Source organism: Mesocricetus auratus, unplaced genomic scaffold (assembly GCF_017639785.1).
Source record: "Mesocricetus auratus isolate SY011 unplaced genomic scaffold, BCM_Maur_2.0 Super-Scaffold_100018, whole genome shotgun sequence".
Taxonomy (NCBI): Eukaryota; Metazoa; Chordata; class Mammalia; order Rodentia; family Cricetidae; genus Mesocricetus; species Mesocricetus auratus.
In genome coordinates this window covers 33865617-33884143 of record NW_024429199.1, presented here as the reverse complement: position 1 = coordinate 33884143, position 18527 = coordinate 33865617, and the positions used below count along the sequence as shown (strand labels likewise).

Genomic DNA, 18527 nt, shown 5'->3' with positions numbered 1-18527 from the left:
TCCAGTATTCATCAATTGTCAATGTGTCCTTTTAGGATCCAGGTTAAAAAAATCTACTTACATTGCAGATTTGGTGCAGACAGTGCACCAAAACTTCTGAATGAAATATTACATTCAAAGATGAGAGTCTGAAAGTCCATATGTCTTTTGCTGGTATTTATTTGCCAAAAATAAGCAAACCTACGGAGATATGAATGTTTAAGATAAAAATGTATTAAATATAATTCTATAAGGTAATTTGATAGATGCCAATGATTCATAGGTGGAATACAGGAATGATGGCAATGATGATGATGGTGATGGTGTGTGAGTGTGTGTGTGAGTGTGTGTGTGTGTGTGAGTATGTGAGAGAGAGAGAGAGAGAGAGAGAGAGAGAGAGAGAGAGAGAGAGAGAGAGAGAGAGAGAGGATGCATACACCCATGTGAGACATGTGGTGGTCAGAGGATGACATCCAGTGTCCTCCTCTATCACTTATTCTTTGAGATAGGGTTTCTCATTGAACCTGGAGCTTGTTGGTTTGGGGCTAGGCTGTAACTAGCAAGGCACAGAAATCATTCTGTCTCTGCTCACCAACGAGTCACAAACCCACGTTCCTTACCACCCTCGGTGCTGGACTTATAGGAATGCATGGCCACACTCAGCTTATTTTTACATTGGCCATGAGGGATCTGAATTAAAGTCTTCACACTTACAAAGGAAGCACTCTTACCCACCCAGTCATTTCCCCAGCCTACTTTTCTAACAGAAGTGAAAATTGTGCCCCAGAGGAGACTTCGCAGTATCTTGATTATTGGCAAGACAGTGGTGTGAGGCTAGGCTGCTGGTGTTTCGTGGGTAGTCACTAGGGATACTCCAAATTGTATTGTAATGCCCAGAACAGCTCCTTGCAACCAATCGTTTTACCTTAGATGTCAGTAATACCAAGGATGAAAAGTACTGATCACCAGGCATATCTTCTTTTTAACTTTTCTTAGCTTCAGTTGTGAAAAAAATGTTATGCCTTGTGTTATAGTCGAATGTGTATATGGTTCATAATACTCTTATGGTGCTTATATTATTTTTAAACTGTGGTTCACAGAGATGAAAGTGTTGCCCAAGGAAACACAGCTAGGAAACATTGGGGTTGAAGATTTCAACTTCTGTGGTCTGATTCATTTCACTATCAATTTAAGAAATGTGCCCTTGGCTAAGAAATACCCATCATGTATTATAGACTGATAACATTTGCGTTTTCTCCAAATAAATTTGCACATGTTAAGACAAGAGGCTGTTTCTGTATCCCTTATCTAGTTGCAAGGAAAAGAAGAGCCATAATGATGATGGTGCTGAGGAAATGCTTTGACTCTACTTCTTCAACTCATTTTTACTTCTTCAGCTCATTCCCAGCCACTGCATTACAGAAGCCAGAGAGAAGGAGTGGGGGCACTCAAGAACACAATAGTTTTTAAAAGATTATTATTGTTATTACTATTACTTGGGAAAACAGTGTCATCCTGCCTGACTCCTCCAGAAAAGCCAGATCCCATAAGTTGGGCCTCACTACCTCTCTGTGACTGCACTGCATGACCAGTTCAACATAATTTAGTGATATCCTTCCTTGTCTGCCATAGCTGAACTCATTGGGAAATTATATTAAATTTATTGGGAAATTACATTAAATTTATTACTTTTTTCTCTCAACTACATTCTTTTTCTTCCCTGCAATAAAAATGTTACTTCAGAAATCAGTATTTCTTTCTCTGTTTTGTGGATAAAGGTGACTTTTAGGTAGTGAGAAACTCGTTGGCAAATTCATATTTGAAAGGATGATGTATTAGTTGAGGATGCTTCTTCTGTGGTTGTTAATAAGTGAGAGAGTGGAAAATTCCATAATTGCTCCATTTACAAATGACTAAAGCTTTAAAGAAAATTAATTCAGATGCATTATGCACTATCATTTCCTAGTAATTTCCATACGAACTCCGTATTTTATGCATTTATGTCTGAACACATTAAAAATAATCTACCTTGTAGTGAGGGTGGTGAGATCATATAAATAGTACAAAATATCTAGGGTGTATGAAGAAAGGATATTATTCATCTCATTTTTTCAGGAGAAAAACGTAATGGCAAGAGTAAATGATTTGTTCAAGGTCCTACAGTTACTACAAAGGCAAAGCGGCAACTTAAGCCGAGTTTTTCTTGTTGGGGTAATAAATGAAAGACACCAGGGTCACAGTCACTGTTTTGTAGCTGCTGTTCTCCTGGGTGTTGTTGTGCGAGCTTTGCAAAGTACAACTCAGCAGCACAGTCCACATATGGAACTTTCCTCCCAGTACCCCTTCCATGAAGTCCATGAGCATCTCACGGTTACAACCAATGGAACCAACAGCCATCAGTGTCCAATAGAGTTTCCGCAACCCTATTTTAATGCATTCGTCTTAGGAAGTCATTGTGTTATGACACAAAGGGTGTAGACAGTCTTTCCTTAGCACTTAATGCTTTCTTTTGTCTTGTTTTTTATCTTTCAGAGGCTTTGGCCCAATAGATGATGACTGTTGTTCCTTAGATGTTACTACATCTTCCAGTAATTTATTTGAAGAGGCCTTTTTTTGTTGTTTTTTAAGAAGACTGTCATTTCTATGAAAATTATCAAAGCAGAAGCACTTCTTTTTTTTTTCTAACTTCTTTTAACCAGTCCAGATACTTTGGGTCTTTTAGTCAATTCTGAAAAATAGCTCAGAATACTACTTATGGTATAGCTTTCGGAGAATTTTGTTTACTATACTTTAAAATAGCAGGCTTATAAAGCATTATGCATGGTGTTTTAAATGACTAACATTTCCCCCAGAGGATCATGCAGTTCAATACTGGGTCCCCAATTGGTGGCACTATTTGAAGAGGTCATGGAACCTTAGGGGGTGGAGCCTTGTTGAAGGAAGTATGCCTCTGTGGGTGGGCTTTTAGGCTTTGTAGCCTTGTCCCACTTCCTGACCATGCTCTACTTCATGAGGATCAATGAAATATGATCAGCCAGCTACCTGCTCCTGGACCCTGGGCCATGACTTCCCTACCACGATGAATTCTTGACATCCGGAATCATAAGTCAAAATAAGCTCTCTCAAGTTGGTTTTGGTCATGGTGTTTTATCACAACAACAGAAAATTAACTATAGTCTATTTTCTTTTCTATGTGTTTTTGTACTGATTTTGGCATGTCAAGATTTCACTTGTGCAGATGTGTTGCTAGGCTTCATAGGACTGTGGCAAAAATGCCTGGAATAAATTAGAAAGAGGACTGGTATATTTTGAATCACAGCTCCAGAGGTTTTGGCCTGTAGTCTCTGGGCCTCATTGTTCTGGGTTTATGACAACAAAATACAGGACAGCGGAAGAGCATGGCTCAAGAGGCCTGCTCACATCACATCATAAATTGGGAAGCAAACAGGAAGGAGCTGGAATTCCAATTTCCCTTCTAAGGGCATGACTCTATTAACCCAACTTCCTTCCAGGGAGGCCTTACCTTCTGAGGCTTCTACCACCTCTTAATAGCAGCAACTGAGGATCAAGCCTTTAGCACGCAGGCCCTAGGGAAATATTTAAGGTGCAAACCATGGCAACATGCTTGCATTTTTTTAGCCGTCCCAGAATCAATTAGAATATAAATAGGAGATTATCTGCCCAAGTGATTCCCAGCATTTGTCTCTGAACTATTTTCAGTAGACTTACCTTGGATAATTGGATGGCTGATTTATTTTTATTTCATCACTGTCAATCAATAAACAGCAAGGTGCTGTGATACACTAGCTTCACTCTGTCCTGGGAGAGGCAGACCTCTGCTGTGAAAGAATTTATGAGGTATGAAGGTAGATCTGTGCCCTGTCTGCAAACAGTTCCAGAATCACTGTGTGAGCACAGGAGTCCTGGTACACTCAAAGAACACAGCTGCTCTGCATGCATTCAGTTGGCAGTCGGTCACCTGTGCCAGTCTTCAGAAGCATCTCCTGATCGGTGCCTCAGGCCACTATAATGCTAAATGCTACTACGCTGAAGTGACTGTGTATTTATAGATATTTTTATTTTTTAAATGATACCTATTTATGGTTGATGTTTCCATATGAGTATACATTGTACAAGAATCACCAAGAACAAAATAATACCAAAAGTTAAAATTTTAAACTATACAGGCTTATCCTGAAGAAAGATTGTGAAATTTTGAACATGAAGATTTAGTTCATGTACCTCTTGACCCATATTAGAAGTATGGCTGACTCTTGATACCACTGTGATTATTTGATTGACCTAATACCAGTCTTTTGGGCAGAGCTGATGACCCCTGCAGGCACCAATTTTGTAAGAGCATATTTCCTCATTACACTCTCTGTTAGTACTATCCACGGATTTACAGTGACTTGGGCATTGTAATTCACGGTGAAATAGTGACCTTGGTCCTAAAACTTTCATTTTAACTGGAGAACGAGAAGCAATTCTAAGACAAGTTGATAGTAGGAAAACTGGCAACAAGGAGTCATCTTTAGCAACTGCCAGTCATGGGTAGCCACCTACTGCACTCCTAGAGGATAAGAAAAGGAGAGAGTGTGGAATAAGTTTTTCTAACATTCTTTCTGTTGAAAAGGAAGGAGAACTGGTCTAGCGTTACTGTTGCTGAGATTCAGAGCTCAGAGTCATCAAAGGATTACATATCTCGTGCCTGTATTTTGCCTGTACTAACCTATTAAGTTTAATGTCTTTTCCAGGGTCCCACAGCCACCCACATGGCCATAAGCGTTCAGGCAAAATGCCTAGTCATCCCATGGTCTTATGCGCATGCGCAAGGTGGACACATAAGCCATTTGTACTTGTAGCGTGGCTACTACCTAAGCCCCCATAAGCATGTGCTAAGTGACCTTTAAAAGTGGGTATGCCTGACCCACTTCCTCTCTACCCACTGTTCCTCCAGACAGGCCTGTGCATACTCCCTCCCACTACCCTTCACTAATAAAACTCTTAAATGAGTAAACAGTAAACCACATGGCTCAGTAATCAGGCAACAGCTTAGACAGAGGAATCAAAACACATTCTAGATAAATGGTTCTCAACCTGGGGGTTTTGACCTCTTTGGGGGTCAAATGGCCTTTTTACAAGGGTCACATATTAGATATTCTATATACCAGATATTTACATTACTATTCATAACAGTAGTAAAATTACAGTTATGAAGCAGCAATGAGACAATTTTATGGTTGAGGAACTGTATTAAAGGGTCGCAGCATGAGGAAGGTTGAGAACCACTGGTCTAGATCTTCTCGTTCATAGTGCTAAATTATGGGAAATCAACCAATTACTTTGGGTCTCAGATGGTTCTTCAGTGCAGTGAAAAGTGAGCAATAGTCCACATTACTGGGAAGTTCATAGAAAAATAAACATGAAAGATCTTTGCAGAATCCAAAGCTGTACATATACACTTGAGGTTATTCTATTCCTGACAGCAAAGGGAGATTAAAATTGTGCATACTTACTGTAGGGAAAAGGGACCAGTCAAAGAAACACATCCTGAGCAGAGCCAAAGAAACACACTTTGGCCCTGCAACCAGAACCAAAGAAATGTACCCTGACCCTGAAACCAGTGCCAAAGAAACACACTTTGTCCCTGGAATCAGAGTCAGTGAAAGAAATGCACTCTGGCCCTAAAATTGGAGCCAAAAGGCTAAAAAGGAACAGAGAAAGAAATACACTTTGGCCCTGAAACCAGAGCCAAATCTGACCCTAATCCTGTACAGAAAACTAACCAATCCTCGAGCAGAGCTCTAGCCAATCTGAGCTCAGCACTGAAATCTGACCAATCCCCGCCCTGTAAGCCTTATATAAACCCTGTGTCTGTTCAGCTTGTGCTTGTTCCTGCTGCCACTCTGGTAGAGGGCAGCCACTCTCCTGGATTCTTCCCTCCCAATAAACCCCTCCCATGAGCTTTGGGCGAAGACCGGAGCAGAGACGACCCTGAGCAGAGCAGAGCAAGCAGGGTTCTAACACTTTTGCTGGGTAAACCTTCCTCTGGAAGAGCGGACTCGTTACAACTCGACTGAACTGTAGCAATTTCGCTTGGGAAACCTTCTTCTGGTGGAGCAAAACTGCTACACTGGGCAAACATCCCCAGCTGGAAGACCCTCTCCTGCTGGATCAGAGACAATACACTGGGCAAGCCTTTCCCCGAGGCAGGGCTGTAAGCCACTATGTCAACTGTGGCCTGTGGTAGTCCTTGGCTCCCGAGCTCCAGGATATCTTCATCTGAGCTGTGTAACACTCAGTATTCTGTGACTCCCGAGTGCCAGAATACCCGTCCCACCTGATCTATCCGAAATGCCTACACTTACATAATTTCCTTTCAAAGAGTTTTACTTTCAAAGATTGAGTCTTTCTCTTTGAGAGCAACTTAAATCATTCATTTACAAAATAGATTCCAGAGTTGGGACTACCATAAGAATGAAAATGCCTTAATGTCCTCAAAAGGAAATGGGTTTGTCATTACTTTAGCCATTGAGAGGAGATGAGGGAACTTGTGGTCTGACTACCTTCACATTTGCAGGCATACCTCATCTTACTCCACTATCGTGGTAATTGTTTACAGATCAAAGATTTGTGGCAAACTTGCATTCAGCATGTCTACTGATCTCTGGTGGAAGAACATGTCATCTAGGACTTTCATAGCTAAAGAGAAATCAGTGAGGGGGCTAAAGAGATGGCTCAGTGGTTAAGAGCAATGGTTGTTCTTCCAGAGGACCCAGGTTCAATTCCTAGCACGCGCATGGCTTCTTACAACTGTCTGTAACTCTAACCCCCTTTACACAGATATACATGCAGGCAAAACACCAATGTACATAAATTATTTTTTAAAAGATTAGTTGAAGAGTAGTTTAAAAAAGAGAAATCAGTGAGTGACTTCAAAGTTTAATTATAGGAGACTTTCTTTTCAGGGCAATAATCCTGCAGGTGACTTTAGGCTGGAGTTAAATATTCATTGCTTTCTAAGTCCTATGGCTCTCAAGAATTGTATTAAAACCCCGGATAGCAGATTATCTGCTTACTAAATATTTTCACTGAGTATTTTAATCTCATTATTGAGATATACTGTTTAGAAATTTTTAAATATATATGTATATGATAGATAGATAGACAGATAGACAGACAGATAGATGTGTACTGAGATTGATATACTTTTTATGCCTGCCAGCACACCATCAGGCTTTCTACACATGGGGGAGTCATTCTGACTTTTTTTTTGAGACAGGGTTTCTCTGTGTAGGTTTGTAGAAAACTACTGGTCTCAAACTCACAGAGATCTGCCTGCCTCTGCCTCCTTAGTGCTGGGATTAAAGGTGTACGACACCACCCAGCCCATTCTGACTTTTAAATCTTACTGCTTAAGTAATACATTTTGTTCAGACCAGACAGAGTGCCGGTCTCTTTCTTTGCCTCCCTGAATTTATTTCTAATTTTAATAAATATCTATAGCCGCCTCAATCTCTGCCAACCACCAACTTGAATCAGCAGCCATCAATTTCAAAGCATATCCTATGTCAGGAAAAAAAATGTGCTGAAAATTCAGAAGGACGTTAGCATTTTTAGCACTAAAATATTTTTAAATTTTGATATTTATACTCTGTTTAGACATGTTATTGTATACTTACTGAATCACAGCATAAAGTAAGCGTAACTTTTTGTGTACATTGGGAAAGCAGAAAATTCATGAGACACTCTTTAGTGCAGTATTTACCTTATTATGATAGGCTGGATCTAAAAGTTAGACATGACACAATATACCTGGATTGTTTCAACACAAGATAGTGAGCTACATGTACGTTGGGGATTCACTGGTAAGAGCTGGGCGTGCTTACTGTCGTTGGATTATGTACCTGGAGTTAGGACTCAGTGTTTTCATGAACAGTTGTCTCACAGCAGGGGACTTCCAGAAAGCCAAATAAAAAGAGAACCTTTTTCTCCCTCTCATGGAATTAGCACTGATGATAACACAATTGAAAGAAAACAAACAACCCCCACACAAAACAAAAACATTACCTCATAGAGAAAACTTTCAAAGGCTACAGAAAGCACTCACTAAACACACTACTGAAATATTCAGAAGGGAGAATTTTGCTTTGCGTCTTTTCAAGATAGAATTCTCCCTTCTAAAAAGGGACTGGACAGCCAGCTTCAGCATAGCTCGAACAATTTCTCTTAAGCTGCTTAAACATCTAAAAGCCTTAGCATTTTTCTTGGCAAGAATAAATTTCGCTCGGACCTTATTATTAGCTTATTCTGCGATGCTTCTGGAGACATCTTCTCTGCATTTTGTTTTAGTAGTTTTACCCCTAACCTGCAGACTTGTTGGGGGTAGTGCAAGCCTTTTTTTTTTTTTTTCTATTAAAACCACAACTCCCATCATCCTGCCCGCACTGCGAGGAGCCCCGCCCCCACTGGGGAGGAGCCCCGGCCCCTTCTTTTAGTCCCCGCCCATCCCATGTTTGCTTATGCCACGGGAGGCCGGGTGAAAGAGAGGGAGCGATGGAAACAAACATCGCGAGACTTCAACGGTCTTCTCCCAGGGGACTTCAGGGACGGAACTTGCGCAGAAGCGCCTTTTGAAGCCAGCGTGGGAGAAAGGGGCGGGGCGTCCCGGGGCGTCCTGTGCGTTCGCGGGGCCCGACGCTGCTCTTCAGGGGGCGCGGTGGTTTCCGGCCTGGGCGCCCGTCTCCACCCCGCGCGCGGCGCGCGTGCGCGGCTCCGGCAGGTGTGTGTGTGGTGTGTGTGTGTGTTTGTGGCGGATGTCGGCCTGGGGTCTGCAGTGTGTGAGGAGGGCCAGGCCTGGCGACGGGCGCTCGGGTACCGGCTGAGGTAGGCCGGGGTGGCTGTGGGGGTCAGAGGTGAGAGGTCGCGCAGGCAAGTTGGCTCGGGGCCACCGGGAAACCCCGAGGGCTCCTGCGGAGCTCCCGGTTGGCGAGCGAGCGGCCTGGCGGGACCTGTCGCGAGCCGTTCCCCCCGGGAGCTAGAGCATCCCGCGCTAGGCAGCAGGTTCCTCCCAGGAGGGTGACCGAGGGCGGCCGCCCTGCGCCTGGTCGTGCCCGAGGCGGGCACCGTGCAGAGCCCAGGCGGCTGGTGCGTGGTTCTGCGGGTGGCCCGAAGGGGTGCAAGTCAGGCCGGCTAGTTCTCGGGTGCCTTCGGCGACAGACGGGTGGCGGTCGCTTCCCAAGCCACCCCGGCTCCTGCGCACGCAGTGTGCGCTTTGGCTCTGCAGTAGCGAAGGAAGATGTGGGTTTATGGTTAAGGTGCCCTCTCTGAGTGCGGTCGTGTTAGGACTTGGTGCCTTTTAGTCCAAGTGGCTTGAATTTGTCACGCGAAGTCTCCTCCCCACCCACTCCCTTCCTACGACGTGTTTTTCTTTTCTTTGTCTTCTTTGCGCCTGTGTGTGGGTGCCCACGTCCCGTGGTTGTTGTCACGCTTTGTCTGAGCAACCCCTCCTATTCTTTCTATCTGTTAATCCATAAAGGCGTTGTGTGTGTCACTTTCTTTCTCCCATTTTTTTTTCTCTTAAAAAAGAAGGTATTTCTAAGGCATTCTAAACTATTGGAAGGATCAATCAAAAGTTGAATGCTTTGGGATTGTAAAACACATTGGAATTTTCCAGCAGTGGTGTGAGTTTAAATGCAACTAACACTTGATACAAGCTTTTATTTCCGGCTTTCTGAGGGGTTTGTCTTCCTAGGTTTTGTCCGTCAAGTGTAATTGTATACTTTGTTTTCTTTTGCACAGTTGTCTCTTAACTAAATGTTTCCACTAAAGATGAGTGAAACTGGTACAACCTATTTGATACATGAGATCGTGATGGTTAATGTGTTTCTTGCCTGTTAGTTTTCTCCTTGAAGTGACCAAATAGCAGAGAAGAAAAAAAAACACAGGGAGTTGAGGGAACAGCCCATCGTGATGGGGAAGACAGTGAGGGTGAGGTTGTTTGCTCACATCTGGGTAGGTAAGAAAACAGGACAGGAAACGAGGCTGGTCCTCTAGGCTCAGCAAGTAACTATGCCAGAACCTCTCAAAACAGTCCTACCAGCCAGGGATCAGTTCTAACAGGGTATTCTGTGGGGGTCTTTTACAGCCAAACCATAGCAGCTATTATTTGACTTAAGTCTTTTCTAAAATGTATCTATTCTTTTCTATGTGTGTCTCTGAAGATTTCACATTATATAACAGCTTTCATGTTTTGTGTAAGGCCTTCTAAGAAATGTGCTTGATATCACGGGGTTATTGTTAAGATAAAGAACTGGATTAGGATCCAGGAAATGATATCTTCACTGTGAATGGAAGTCATGGTCTTGTTTGTGAGACGCCTAGAAATATCCCGCAGAGAAGTGAGGCCCAACCAAAGTAATGCACATTTGGGCAGTAAGCATGGATAGCGCAATGTTAATGTTTTTGTTTGAAAGTAGTTCTTCATAAAAGATACATTATCTCTTTGTTGGTAACCTTCACAGCAAATGTATGTTGTTAATTGTGCTTGAGTTTGGATTTGCAACTGGTCAGAGTCATTAGCCAGACTCTAGGGTGTTCTTATCCTATGTTGCCATAGTTTTCTGGGGTTTCTTTCCTGTTTCAAGTCCACTGTTCCTTTTGTCATTCAGAATTCAGATCCACTAACCAAGAAGGTGTGAAGATGAGCAGCCGAAGGAAATGCGCTCCCCCAGTGAAGGTCAATGAGGAAAGGCGGCGGCAGCTTCACTGGAACATGCTTGAAGATCTGAGGAATGAACCGCTCTCCTTGATTGTTGAGGAGCAGCCCTGCTCAGGTGCAGACGCTTCTGATTACATCACCGTAGATGATGACCCTCCTGAAGATGTGGTCCACAGAGATAAGAAGAGGCGTTCAGAGGCTGTGAGCACCTTAGAATCCACTGAAAAAGAGACCACCTGGTTGTCTATAAAGTTGAATGTTACGATTTCTCCTTATCATGTTGATGATTCTTGGAAAGCATTTCTGGGAGATTTTGCTCTTCACCTTGCCCCTGAAGAGAGTTTAGTTGAACATTTTTCTGAAAGGAGTTTTACATTGATGAGTTCAGAGTCAAGCAATCAGTTCCTGATCTATGTCCATTCAGAATGTAAAGATGCCGAGATGCAAGAAAGTGTGCGCAAAGAGTCGACCGGTGTTTGTGGCAAGGGTCTTCGAGTGGAATCATCCTTCAGTAGCAACATGTTAGAGGATTTGGCCTGGTTGCAGAAGAAAAGAGGAATAAAACTTTATCAGAGACCAGAAGGAAATCACACCATCAAGGTACTCAGTTTCTGTCATGTCTTGTAAGGTTCTACATTGAAGTTATCTTAGAAAGTCTCAAGGCCCAGCAATAAGTTTCCCATTATTGTTTCAAAGAACACTTTGTATGGGACTTGAAATAACAGTCGTCCTGTGATCATTTCTAGCCTAGGTGGCACTTCCCTAAGCAGAGTCTCCTGAGCTTTCCTTCCTGCCTCTGTGCTGTTACTTACTTTGGTCTACGTTGTTTCAGAAGTGGTGTGATGAGTTAATTTGCTGATTGTAGAACTTTTAGTATATATAGCCTTCCTGCTCTGACACACAGCTTTCTGTCATATGTCATTGAACCTTACCCTTTGTCACTTTGCTTTTTATCTTGCTCCAGAAATTCCAAATTAATTTGTTTCCCAAGCAGATTCTGTCTTTCTGTCTGTGCTTTTCTCGGTTCCCGCTGCCCAGATTATTTTCTTTACTAACTATGTGGCATTCTCTGGTATTCTGTTCTCTTGTGTCCCAGGCATGGTGGTGCAAACCCTGGCCCAGAATATCTAATATATATTTTGGGTTTTGTTCCATTTTGTTGCTTGTTTTCTTTGTCTTTTTTCTTTGGCTGCTTGAACTGCATTTACATTTTGGATTTTCCTGCTTGCTAAACTGTGAGGTATTGCCTTTTAAAGTGCCTAGTACCTAATGTTTTTCTTGCACATTTCTTAAATTAAAAGCAATTTTATCAGTTGGTCTAATTATTATTTCTGGAGAGATCGGATGAGTTAAGAGTGGAGTGGCCATAGATATATTTCAAAATAATCTAAAGAATAGAGAATGTTTGGAAACATACATCAGCTAACTTTTCCCCGGACAGTGAAACTCATAACCATGCAATTCCCTGTCTACTGATTTTGAGGAACAGTATTTTACTGAGTGACAGCAGGAATGTAAGAATTCGTGGCTTGTGTGTCTGTATTCCACCCTTAAAATCAAATCCTAATCTCTTGAATTTTCTTTGACCTTGACTTTTATAAAAATGTAAATATTTATCGCTACCACAATAAGCCATTTCCAGGTGAACAAAAGGCAAACACATACAGTTGTGAAATGTAATTCACTTGTTACTGTGTAATGTTACTGGATTCTTCTATTTCAGAAAAAGAAGTAAAGGATTTCAGTCAGTAGGGAGTTTAGCCAAGGATAGTTGGAGTAGTGAAAAAAGTGAATTGTCTGCTATTAGAAACCTTAAAAATTAAACTATTATGCTGCCTCATAAAGACTTTCCATTTTTAAAAAAGATTTGACAAAATATCCATATACATTAAAAAAAAAACCCTCAGTTCTTTTTTTTTTTAAGAAATAGTGATTCTCAAGATGTTTTCTTGTGTCTTTATAAAGAATGGTATATTCCTAGTAAAGCTTTAAATTCTTTTTAGGTTGGAATTTTTATCTTGGAAGCTGGTCTAACAAGACTAGACTTTATGAGTGATGCAAGTTCAAGAATGAAAAAATTCAATCAGCTCATGAAGAGAGTGATGGAAAAGTTACATAATTTTATTATTCCAGGTAATTATTAAAGTAAACTTCAAAATTGCATTTTGGCATTGTTTTTCCTCAACTTGTATGTATAACAAATTAAAAAATAAATAATAAAAAATGAAGAAACTTAAATGATCTTCATATAGTACTATCTGACAAAATCTTATTGGAATGCCCTCACTGATATTTGTTTTTTTCACAGTATTTGCTTAGCATTGTGTCCAGCATTCAAGAAATGTTTGCAAAATTAATACACAAAATCAAAAGGCAGTCAAAACACAGCTGAACTGGATCCCTCCCTCCCTGCCTTCCTTCCTCTCCTTCCTTCCCTCTCCTTCCCTCCCTTTTTCCTCTATAATAGCCAGAGATTGTTGCTGTCCTTAATCTCCCCCACCTTTGTACTCTGATAGAGAATCTCAAGAGCCAGGATTTTTATACATAGTAAATGATATTGTAGTTCGTTGGTAGGACTTGAAATCCTTGGCTAGAACTGCAGCTAAGGGCCTGTGAATATCAGAGAATATAACTCAGAGGTAGAGAAAAACAGACCCAGAAAGCACTGGTGGTCCAATAGTGTCTGCTACTGGTAGACAAGGTACTGGCTGTATTGCACCCAACAGTGCTGCTGGAGAAAACAGCTCAGATTCTCTTAAGTTACGGTGGAGAGCATAGCATGTCTGGTATTTCGGTGCAATTTGTAGGATATTCTATCCCCATTCCTTTCCTTTTTTCCTTTTTTCCCTTATGTGCTAGATGTCAAACCCAGAACTGCACACATGCTAGACTAGTGCTGGACTTCTGAGCCACAGCCTCGGCACTATAAAACCTTTCATGTTAGAATGTTTTGGAAATAGTGGGTAAATTGATGCCATAGCTCATTCTTTCAAAACTTCACAATACTAATAGTAGTAAGTTATTTTGTAAGTTAGAGTTACAGGGAATAAAATATCTTGTTTCAGAATTATAAATGTTGTCAAGTACATTTAGAAGTTTTTTAGTTGTAAGAGTTTTAGCCAGCTACTGTGGAATAGGCTTAAACTGCTAGTGTTTAGGAAGGAAAATTTCTAGCTTAGATATCAAGACTTGGTTATGTTAATTATTTTGTGGTAATGATATGAAATAATACATAGCTAAACACTGTGGTTGTGGAAATCCTATATGATATTTTGTATTGAAAATAATTTGTAGATTATTCAGTAAGTACACTCTTTGTAATTGAACCTGTTAGGTATGTTCTGTAAAACCATGTAGTTTTACCATGTGCTCTTTGAGAATAGTTTGGAAATAAAAATGGTTCATTTCTTTACATTGAAAGAATAATGCAAGTGTGTTTAGGGTTTTTATTTTGTTCAAGTTATAGTATGAGTCTTCTACAGGGCAGTTGTGTTCATCCAGTAAAATGTGACTTTCAGCATGTTTCTTCACTAGCTACTGCTGCCACCAGAGGTGCACTCTTTCTTCTGAACTTGATAACTTAATGAGAACTCTGGTCTTAATAAGCATAAAATATAAGGTTTTTTTATGTTAAGATGTAAAAGTGAAATAAGGTAATTTATAAATCACAGATGAAGTACATATTCAATTCTTATGAGAACAGAACATGTCAGTTTCTCTGGGGAACTTTGATAGGTACATCTAGGAGATTGAGAAAGCAGAGAGATTACAACACATAGTTATAGCCAAAGCATAAAATAGCACATGAACACTGAGAACACTGGTACCATGAAGCATTTGAACTATTTTGAAGAAGGTATGGGTAGATATTTTGGGGGGAGGGATTTCCAGCCACAGATCACCCTGAGCAGGACTGTGGAGATGAATGGGTGCTTGGGTTTCCTGCAAAAGGACTAGTGGCTAGAGGGCCTTGTAGCACATGCATCTACATTCCCAGCCCTCACAAAAGAGGCATGAGGATTTCGGATGTGAAGCCAATTCAGAATAGTATTTGGAAATACTGTGTGGGAGGGGAAGAAAAAAATTGCTTGTGACTTACAATGCAGATCCTGCTATGAGTACCTTTGTTGGGCATACAGATGTGCTGGAAGAAGATGAGGAGGAGTCAGAGAGTGAGCCAGAGGGCCAGGACATTGATGAGCTCTATCGCTTTGTGAAGCAAGCACACCAGCAAGAAACACAGCCCATCCAAGTGGATGTCCAGCATCCTGCATTGATCCCAGTACTGAGACCGTATCAGAGAGAGGCAGTAAACTGGATGCTACAACAAGAGCGTTTCAGAAGCATTCCTGCTGGTGGCAAGTATAAGACACTTAAAGAAGGGCTCACTGATGGGAGGCACAGTGTTGAAGACAGTTAATAGTGGGGCATGGTGCTGGGATGATGGCAAGTAATCATACTGGAAAGACAGTGGTTTTCTAAGAAGTCTTTCAAAATAGAAACCTAGAAAAATATGTGATTGTCCTTATTTAAGTTTAAACTTGTTTTTCCTTCAGCCTTAATTGGGATATATTAAAAGTAAGAAATAAGCTTAAATCATGGTCCCTATTTGTAATCTCATTTTGGGAAGTAGTAGCAGGAAGATGAGGAATTCAGGTCATCCCAGGCCACAATATGAATTTCAGGCCAGCCATTCTGGGCTGTGTGCCATGCTATCAAGAAGCAGCAATAGCAAGGAAGCAAGAGGGGGAAAAATCATGACTTGTCAACATAGGATTGCTTTTACAACTTAATTAATTATGTGTAAGGAACTTCCTAATGACAATAAATGTTAGCAACAGAGCAGATTTGCAAATGTGACTAATTTTCCTCATTTATATTTTTTGATTGCCCCACAAAATAAATAAAACCAAGAAATTTATTGGCAGGTGTAATAGTTTTGCTTGTTTGCTTTGAGACAGTGTCTTTGACTGCTGTCCTGGAACTCACTGTTTACACCAGGCTGACCTTAAACTCTACTGAGAATTCATGTTTCTGCCTCCTGAGTGCTGGCCTTAAAAGTGAATACCACCATGCCCAGAGTTATTTTTAAATGAGTAGACAAAATTGAGATTTTTACACTATTTTATAAAATTAGTTATTAACTAGTTTTGATTCTTCCTGAATGGATTTACTCAGTGGCAGATGATATTACTTACTTCTTCAAGCAATATATATATAATATATTATATATATATTATTTTTTTTTAAGTTTTTGTTTTGGACAGTGTCAATTGCCTAGGCCTCTACCTCCAAGCATTCAACATATGAGCCATTGGAGAACATATCAGATCCAAACCATAGCACCATTTAACACAGAACTGGACTTGTGCCAAATTAAGTTCTAGTTCCATATGGTTCTTGAGAGTTGAAATATGAACTTCCAAATTGAAATCTGCTGTGAGTTTAAAATGCACACTGGATTTCCTGTTGTACTGTAAAAAGGAGACATTGTAAAACCCTTTAATTTTTGTATTGGTTACTTTAAATATTTTAGTTATCAGGGTAAAGTATACTGTTAAAATTATTTCATTTGTTTCTTATTTTATAATAAAACTGTAAATTACATTTTGTGAAGTAGTACTGGTACAGAAAATTCCATTGTCTTATGACATTTGCTTATGACCCAGTCAGCTTGGGTTCTAACCCTTCAAGAGGCAGCCATTGCCACCATAGCTTGGCCTGGTAGGGGAAAATGAATCATTTTACACATGCACACAATTTGAACAAGGATTTTCTTTCGTTTTATATGACATTTTTTAGGTGTGTCTATACTGTGTATATGAGGAACTCATTTTTTTAATGTATAGACTAGATTTTCTGGATGAAATCCCCATGTGACATTCAGCAGCTCCTCTGCCCTGTGTGGTTTCCCCTGGATGGCATTTTTCCTATTATAAACACTGTATCTTTTCCTATGTCATCTTTATTTTCTTAGAGATTATTTTCATTTCATTGGTCAATAGAGACTGACTTTGTCTTTGATAAAGTAAAAGATTGAAGAGAAAAGACCGCTTGAGAAAGATGGTTGAGATAAATGCAATGCTTAAATATTACAGTTTGAGCTTTCTATTTCCTAAGTGAAGTGTGATTTTCTTTTCACACTCTAGTCCATAAAACAGGTTGACTACAGTTAAGATAAATGTTAGAGCCAAATAGCATAGGTCTATTGAGTTATTTTAAAGTTGCTTGTGATCCTCTTGCCTCTACTTCCTGAAGCAAATCCTACCTGTGTGAACCACCACAACCCTGCTAAATGATAAACTACCCAACATGGGACTTAAACCTCATGATCTTGAGATTAAGAGTTACATGCTCTACCAGCTGAGCTATTTGGGCTCCCGTAACTCAGAATCTTTCTCTGAATGTGCAAATGAAAAATTAGTTTTCTCCATCAGACTCAACTAGTATACAAAGCAATCTTAAGGACGGGCTCTATGCCTAGCAGTAGGTGATCAACACAAAATGAGCTCAGTGGCATTTTTATCTTTATGTCATAATGCATGTTATGCTTTGTCACAGCTCCCCTCTCCCCCTGTCAGGACCTTTTCATATATATTAGGGTTTCTGGTTTTGTACTTCTATGGAATTTCTGTGTGTGCAAAGTGCAAGCTTGTGTGTCTGTGTCTAAATGTGCTTACTGTGCTTTTTCTTTGGCTCTTTTTCTTCTGTTTTTATCTGATTTTTATTATTTTAAAAATTTTTGTTTTAGATGTCTGTATTCTAATAAGAGAAAGGAAGGATGTAGATCTGAGTGGGTAGGGAGGACCTGGGAGTTTGGGGAGGGGAAATTTTAATCAATACATTGTGCGAGAAAAAGTCCATTTTTATTAAGAAAGACGTTGTTCACCTCTTAGGTGCTTTATTAAAGATAACCCTATCAGGTTGAGTTGTTGCTGTATGTTAGTTTTCCTGTTAACCCTCAGCAGTTTCTGTGTTATTTGCTTATATGGATTTGTACCAAAGCAAAGGAAGCTGGCAAATAGAAGAATATTTTTAAAAGAGAACAGGAGAGGACCGCAGCTTTTTTCCCACTTGCTAAGTGAAAGGCAAATGTGTGACTTTTCCTGAGTGTGCTTTCTCAAGGACACGGGTCTTCTGAGTCAGTGTCCCACACCATTCTGTTAGTTTCATTTTAGTGTCAATATGTAACCGGAAAAAGTCAAAACAAAGACTCTTATGTGGTTATACTTTTCTTTAGACAACTCCCTGCACTTCTTGTGGCGAGAAATTGTTACACCTGATGGTTTGAAACTCTACTATAATCCATATACAGGCTGGTAAGGCAAAATTTTATAAACTTGATTTTTAAAATATATACAGTAAAATCTTTGAGATTTTTAACACATGTTCACAGTCTTGAAGAATGATAAATTGCTATGTATTTCTATACCGAAGATAGACTCAGAAATAAAAGCACTTGTCATTTTTCAGTAAATGGATTTATCATGATAGACAGAAGCTGCTGAGTTATCATACTGACAAAGATGGCTGGACATGGTGAGGCATATGCATTAATCCCAGCATCTCGGGAGGCACGGGCAGGCAAACCTTTCAGTTGGAGGCCAGGGCAGCTAGGACTATATAATGAAAGCCTATCTCAGAAAGGGAAAGAATGAAGGAGTGAGGAGATTTGTGTCTCAGGTACTAATGTTATTTTGTTTATAAAAGGCCAACTTTTGTCATTTTCATTAAATTTATCAATTTATAGGTAAAAGAAATATAAGAATCTCTAGTCATAATAAGAAGTCAATATTTATTGACCTATATTTTTAATCACAGTTTC

General features: G+C 40.2%; 1 protein-coding gene across 3 annotated transcripts in view; it reads left to right on the top strand.

Moving 5' to 3' along the window:
* The first annotated feature begins 8624 nt into the window (after positions 1-8624).
* Shprh (SNF2 histone linker PHD RING helicase) overlaps positions 8625-18527 on the top strand; it is a 65031-nt gene continuing 55128 nt past the window's right edge. The window contains exons 1-5 of one of the 3 annotated variants that reach the window (XM_040758233.1): positions 8625-8764; positions 10653-11302; positions 12706-12835; positions 14842-15060; positions 17943-18021. In XM_040758233.1, the coding sequence (XP_040614167.1) occupies positions 10685-11302; positions 12706-12835; positions 14842-15060; positions 17943-18021 (1046 nt within the window). In that variant the 5' untranslated portion in view covers positions 8625-8764; positions 10653-10684. Of the gene's footprint in view, positions 8869-8989; positions 9130-10652; positions 11303-12705; positions 12836-14841; positions 15061-17942; positions 18022-18527 lie in introns of those variants that run through there. The other 2 variants (XM_040758234.1, XM_040758235.1) reach the window with 2 other exon arrangements.